General features: G+C 36.0%; 1 protein-coding gene across 1 annotated transcript; it reads left to right on the top strand.

The window, feature by feature from the left end:
- Positions 1-645: 645 nt before the first annotated feature.
- Positions 646-1,608, top strand: OR13F1 (olfactory receptor family 13 subfamily F member 1; the record flags this gene model as incomplete). The annotated part of the gene is made up of 1 exon (XM_081268253.1): positions 646-1,608. One exon carries the CDS (start codon positions 646-648, stop codon positions 1,606-1,608), a length of 963 nt encoding a protein of 320 aa, XP_081124379.1.
- Between the last annotated feature and the right edge of the window lie 5,157 nt (positions 1,609-6,765).

The raw sequence follows: 6,765 nt of genomic DNA, 5'->3' as shown, positions 1-6,765 counted from the left end.
TGGCAGAAGAATGTGAACTTGGAAAACAGAACTTTTTCTAAGTAAAAAACTGTTACCAAACTAGGGGAAGAAAATAATTTCAATGGTTCAAAGGTAAATAGATGAAATAGTTATAGATCAGTTACAAATGTGGTTTTGGAAAAAGAAAGTAAGCAAATGATTGATTCTTCTTCTCTTGTGTTTAGTAAATTAACCCTCCTCCCACTCTCTCTTTTTTTTTTTTTTTTAAATTTTTTTAATATTTATTTATTTTAGTTCTTGGCGGACACAACATCTTTGTTGGTATGTGGTGCTGAGGATCGAACCCGGGCCGCACGCATGCCAGGCGAGCGCGCTACCGCTTGAGCCACATCCCCAGCCCCCACTCTCTCTTGACATTACCAAAAAGAAACAAAAAATGTTTTGCAGCAAAAGTAACAATCTGGGTTTGGGTCTGTGGTTTTCCTGATTAATTATAATAATGACAGATCATTCTAACATGTATTATGGTACTGTCACCAACATAGAGAAGCATTTAAGCACAGATCACAGATTCATATAAAGGAAAAAAAATGCTAGAAAATGCAAAGAGGGAATCCTTCACTGTCTATATAATATTTGATGTTAACCTATCTGTGCATCTATAAATGAACATAACATAATAAAATGTTCCAGGAAAATTGGACATCTGTAACAGCTTTTTTCTTCCTGGGATTTTCTCATTACCCCAAAGTTGAGGTCATCATATCCGTGCTGTGTCTGCTGATGTACCTGAGCACTGTTCTGGGCAATATAATTTTGATCTCTATCACTGTCCTGGATTCCCACCTGCATACCCCCATGTACTTCTTCCTCAGCAACCTCTCCTTTCTGGACATCTGGTACACCTCTTCTGCTCTTACCCCAATGCTTGCAAACTTTATTTCAGGGAAAAACACTATCTCCTTCTCAGGATGTGCCTCTCAGATGTACTTCTCTCTTGCCATGGGCGCCACTGAATGTGTGCTCCTGTCCATGATGGCCTATGACCGATATGTGGCCATTTGCAACCCCCTGAGATACCCTCTCATCATGAACAAGAAGGTCTGTGTGCAGATTGCAGCTGGCTCCTGGGTGACAGGCTGTCTCGCTGCCCTGGTAGAAACAGTGCCTGTGCTGCAGCTGTCTCTCTGTGGTAACAATATCATCAATCATTTCACTTGTGAAATTCTGGTTATCTTGAAACTGGCTTGTGTAGACACTTCCGTGGTACAATTAATTATGCTGGCAATAAGTGTGTTCCTTCTTCCCATGCCAATGCTGCTGATTTGTATCTCTTACGCATTTATCCTCTCCAACATCCTGAGAATCAGCTCAGTGGATGGCCGAAGCAAAGCCTTTTCAACCTGCGCAGCCCACCTGACTGTGGTGATTCTGTTCTATGGGACAGCTCTCTCCATGTACCTGAAGCCATCAGCTGTAAATTCACAGGAAATAGATAAATTTATGGCTTTGGTATATGCAGGATTAACTCCCATGTTGAATCCTATTATCTATAGTCTACGGAACAAAGAAGTAAAAGTGGCTGTGAAGAAATTGCTAATTAGAAATACTTTTAGAAATGTCTTCATTTCTACCCTCAAATATTAGAAAGAGCGCATTTTGTTTTCAATAGGATCTCACCATTATATCATCTCTCCTGATTTTCCTTGTAAACTTTTTGTACAAATGAATCATTTACACAGAATTAATTATATTTCCAGGATAGTAGCATTTATTGAATATCAGCGTAATATTAGACAATTGACTATTGTTTCATATTTTACTTATTATGTAATCTCAGAATCCAGCTGTGGCATATCCGGGAAAATAACTCATATAATAAAAATGTAAAATTTAGAATTTGGTAATTTTTGAAATGATTTTTTCTTAGTAATTTGCAATTGTCTTAAAAAATTAGATATTTTAAATTAAGTAAATATATGCATATATATCATAAACCACAACATCATCAATTTTCAGCTCTTTATAGTTTCTAAAATATTAAAATCGGAAATATATATGATGTTATATATGATGAAGTATGATTTTGTTTACTTGGGATGTATATGTGGGGATGAGTAATTAGTGAATGTGCAACAGTCTCATAACAAAACTGTGCACAATAATAATCCTAAGGATGAAGTACAGTAAGGTGACAATCAGGGCATCTTTAAGTATTATATAGGTATAGGGTAAGAGTACTCTCATATTGTACTTGCATGTCTTAGTGAATTAATCCACACACTATCCCACAGTGTTATTATTTTTATTTTAGCATGCTGAATATTTGACCAATGAAAGGTAAGGACAAAAAGAGCTCTATCCTGTAGTGATTACACTACAAAAAATGATTTATTTATGTAGACATGTATTATAGAAAAATATTCATGACTGTCCTTAATATATGTGAACAAAATTATGTTAATTATACTTTCACCATAATACAAATTGATATGGTTTTCCTTGTATCTACACTCTCCCTGGAGCTGGGGGAAAAGGAGGCCAATATGTGTAGAATATATCCTCTTTATCAGGGAAGGTTCCTTGGAGTTATATGGATGATGGCTTTATCCGATAAAAAAAGGTATTTCATTTCTCTGAGTCTTAGGTTTAAGAAAGGCAATAATTAAAGGCAATTATCACACAACGTCCAAGTCTGAGCAAGGCAGAATTTGCTGATTAGAAATCCTTTTAGGAATGTCTTCATGATGGGTGAAGAAAGAATTTGAGTAGGAAATCTGCTGGTGATCTTAATCGAAGTGCCCTTAGCACAATGAGAAAACTTGTCTTTCTCAGATATCAAATGCTCAGTTCTCCAAAAGTATGGACTAGAAATTTTTATTATGAATAAAAGGCAACATGCCAGGGACCAAAAGGGAGTTCTCCTTCAAAGAATAGCCTGACAGTGCCAGGGACTAGAAGGGAGTTCTCCTTCAAAGAATAGCCTGACAGTTACAAGAAACAGCCCCCTGGGAGACATCTTGCCTGGGAGACACCCTGCAGCCATCCATCCCCCTGAGACATCCTGCGGCCATCTGTCTTCCCGAAACATCCTGCGTTATCTCACCTTGTGAAGACTTCCAGCAACTGCCGATAAGAGAGCTTCCCCATCCCCAGCCCATAAATACCCCTGTGTGAACAATAAAAGTTTGCAGCTTGATCAGAACTTTTGTCTTGCTGTCACCTTCCTTGTCTCTTGTCCCTTCATTCCTCCCCATCTAGGTTCGCTGCCCACGTTGATGTGTCCTGCCGGTTGGGACAGCAACACAGCTATTTTTATTTTCATCCTTAAATACCTCCCTATCCAGAACAGTAACAACATGTGATAATTTTATTTGGTTGAAGAGGAGAAAGGAATGTTAAAACCTATTACTCATCCAATCTTCACACCAATTCACAAATACACTAATTTTACTTAATCCAAGTAGTTGGCATACACAAATTTATAATATTTATTTATATCAATAAAAAGAAAACTTGTATCAAAAGTACTAACGTGAAAATTTTAGGGCTCATCTGCTCCACCAGACATCTTTTTTTCTGATGTTTTTATTTGTATTGTTAACTAATGTAGATAAGTAAGGAATTGCCTGTAGGGCAGTATAAGAAACTGTCCAGAAACAAAATCCAATATTTTGATTGGATCCCCACAAGCCTAGAGAGTGTCCTCAGATTTCAGATGCTTCTGCAAGAATCATCATGTCCAAACAACCAAAGTCAAGATGGAGTTAATTTCTGTGTCATCCAGGTATTTTTTGTTGCTCATCCCCAATATGGAACTGTGAATGTAATCCTGCATTGGGTTTTGATTGCATCACTATTTCACATCTCAGGATGATCAGCCTCTACTGTAACAAATGCTCTATATTAGGAGAAGAAACAGTTTCTAGATGCAACACACATGATTGCATCACATTCATTTGTGCTTCTCTCAGGTAACATCAAGTTCATATGTTGTCTGCAATATTTATATATTCTGTGTCCTTGGCTATTTCACTCACACCAGTGATTGTCTTCAATGGACAAAGTTACTTTGACCCCTCATTGCATGTAAGCCCTCAGAGAACAACATTGCTTCCAAAGCTTAAGAAGTCTCTCACTGTGACCCACCTCTGTGTAGCAAATATTTTCTTGTGAGCTCAGAACAAATGCTTACCTCCTTTTGTAATCACACAGGAAATAGGAACTCACCCACATATTCGATTCATGAAAGTGTAATTAATGTTTATTACTAAGTATTTCTGGTTTTATTTTTCTTTGTTCAAGTTAATAAGGTTTTATTTGATTTTTGATGTAATACTTTTTGTTGCTTTGGTAATTTCCCATAAACCCACTAATAATCTCTGATACTTTGTTTTAATCTACCTTAAAGATTTCCCAAACCATCCAGAAAATAAAGATTATTTAAAATGCTTGCTAAAGATATTATACCCAGGCTCAAACTATATTCATCAGATCTGAATTTCCAGGGGAGCGATCTGCTAATCTGTATATTTTATGAGATCCAGTGATTTTTATATGAGAATTTTAGAAAATTCTGACAGTGAGCATTAAGCGGAAAATATTGAACCATGTTACTTAATGTTTTACTTAATGTAGGTGCAAAAATATGCATCAAGGAGATGAGAACATCACATACCAGAACTGATCATAATTTAAGAAAAAAAAATGTGTTGTCCACCAGAACATTGTTACAAAGCACAAGGGAAAATGAGAATTCAGTGATATGACATTTTGAGAATATACCACTTGCTATTATTCAAAGAACTGTTCAAATGCAAGACTTCCTCTGCTTTGCTTGAGGAAACAATCTTTGTATAGAAAATAGATAAAAATCAAGTTTGCCATTTTTAACTTGAAAAGTGAATTCTACATACAATTAGAGGGGAAAATTTTAAAAAATGTTCTTTGATTGTTGATGGACCTTTATTTTATTCATTTATTTATATGTGGTGCCTCATACATGCTAGGCAAGCACTCTACCACTGAGCCACAACTCCAGCCCCATAGAGGGGAAAATATTTTAAAGGCTACTTAAATATTTTTAGTAATATAATAATAATATAATATTTCTATCAATAAAAAACAATCACTGCAGAGTGATCCTAGAAACTATTTAAAAAATGGTATGTGAGAGTTTAATCTGATATCCATAGCTCTGTTCATTAAAGTGTGAATCATATTGATATATGATGGTATTGTTGTGTGTTCAGAAAGAATCATTTGCATATTATATTGATGTCATCTTATGGGGGGATAAGTATAGAACCAGGAAGACTTTGAAAACCCACTATAGTAATTCTGAAAGAAAAAAGTTAGCTAAAGCAAGAGTGATATTTATGAAGATGGTGAGAAATATTCATAGTTTGGCTACGCTGAGAAGGCAGAGGATTGATAAAGGATTGAATATGGGTATAAGAGAGAGACATCAAGGATGAACTCAAGGGTTTTTGCCTAAAAAGTGGGAAATATGGAGTTATCACTCACTAAAAGAAGAAAGACTTCAGGTGAGGTGGATATGTAGGAAATTATCATGTGTTTAAGGGTATTATGTGTTTATTAAGTTCAAATTCTGTATTAAATATGGTAACTATGTACATGAATAAGCAAGTCTTGTGTTTAGAGAAGCCAGGACTAGGGATATAAATTGGGAGATTTCAGCATACAAATGGTACTTAAAATCAAGAAACTGAATGAGATTAACAGATTGGTGAGTCTTAGTAATAAAGAGAAGATTCAGCCTTCATTCATTATGGCAGATTCTCATATGTCACCATGCAGGGATGACATGAAAGTGTAGTGTTATGGTTTGCATATGAGGTGTCCCCCAAAAGCTTATGTGAGAGACAATGCAAGAATGTTCAAAGGTGACTTAGTTATGAGAGCTGTAACCTAATAAGTGGACTTATCCACTGATATGGGTTAACTGGTTGTATCTGTAGGCAGGTAGAATGTGGCTGGAGGAAGCAAGTCAGTCACTGAAGGTATGACTTTGGGATTTATAATTTATCACTGGTCTATCTCTACTTCCTGGTTTCCATGCCCTGAGCTGCTTCCCTCCATCACACTCTTCTGCCATAATGGTCTTCCTCATCTTGGGCCTAAAACTTTGGAGTCAGGCAACCATGGACTGAACCTCTGATAAACGTACGCCAAAATAAACTTTTTCTCCTCTCCATTGTTTTTGTCAGGTATTTTGGTCACAGCAATACAAAGCTGACTGAAACATATGGCCACTCTGTTCTTTATCTCTAAATACAGAATCTGGCATCTTGCCATCACTAATGCTGATATGAACACACTCCTGTATGTGACTGAATTTTCTTTTTGATTCTATCTTAGAATAGATTTTAGGAGTATGTTTACATCATCAAAGGCAATGAAAAATTCTATAGTTCTCAGTACAAAAATTTTATGACTCTCAATATGTAACCTCAAATTGCTTTCTACAGTGGTTGTACCAGTTTACTTTACAGGCCACATCTCTATTAAAACAGATAATATAATTAAAAGAACTTGCAGCATTAATTCAACCCAAATCAATTTGTCTAAAGCTAATTTCCTCACAACATACCTATAACTGCAACTATTTTATTTGCTTCAATTCTTCCACTCAGTGTGTCCCTTCACCTTTCCTATTAAATTAGTGGGTATTCAGATACAGTGGGGAACTGAAGAAGAATTGGGCCCACTTCCACAACTTGGAAATATTTATATACTAGGAAATAAAATGATAGCTGGACTGTAGTGAATCAAAAATCTGAA

The sequence above is a fragment of the Spermophilus citellus genome, assembly GCF_964194105.1.
Source record: "Spermophilus citellus genome assembly, chromosome: 2".
NCBI lineage: Eukaryota > Metazoa > Chordata > Mammalia > Rodentia > Sciuridae > Spermophilus > Spermophilus citellus.
The sequence above is the reverse complement of the archived record's forward strand: the minus strand, read 5'-3'. Positions and strand labels throughout refer to the sequence as shown.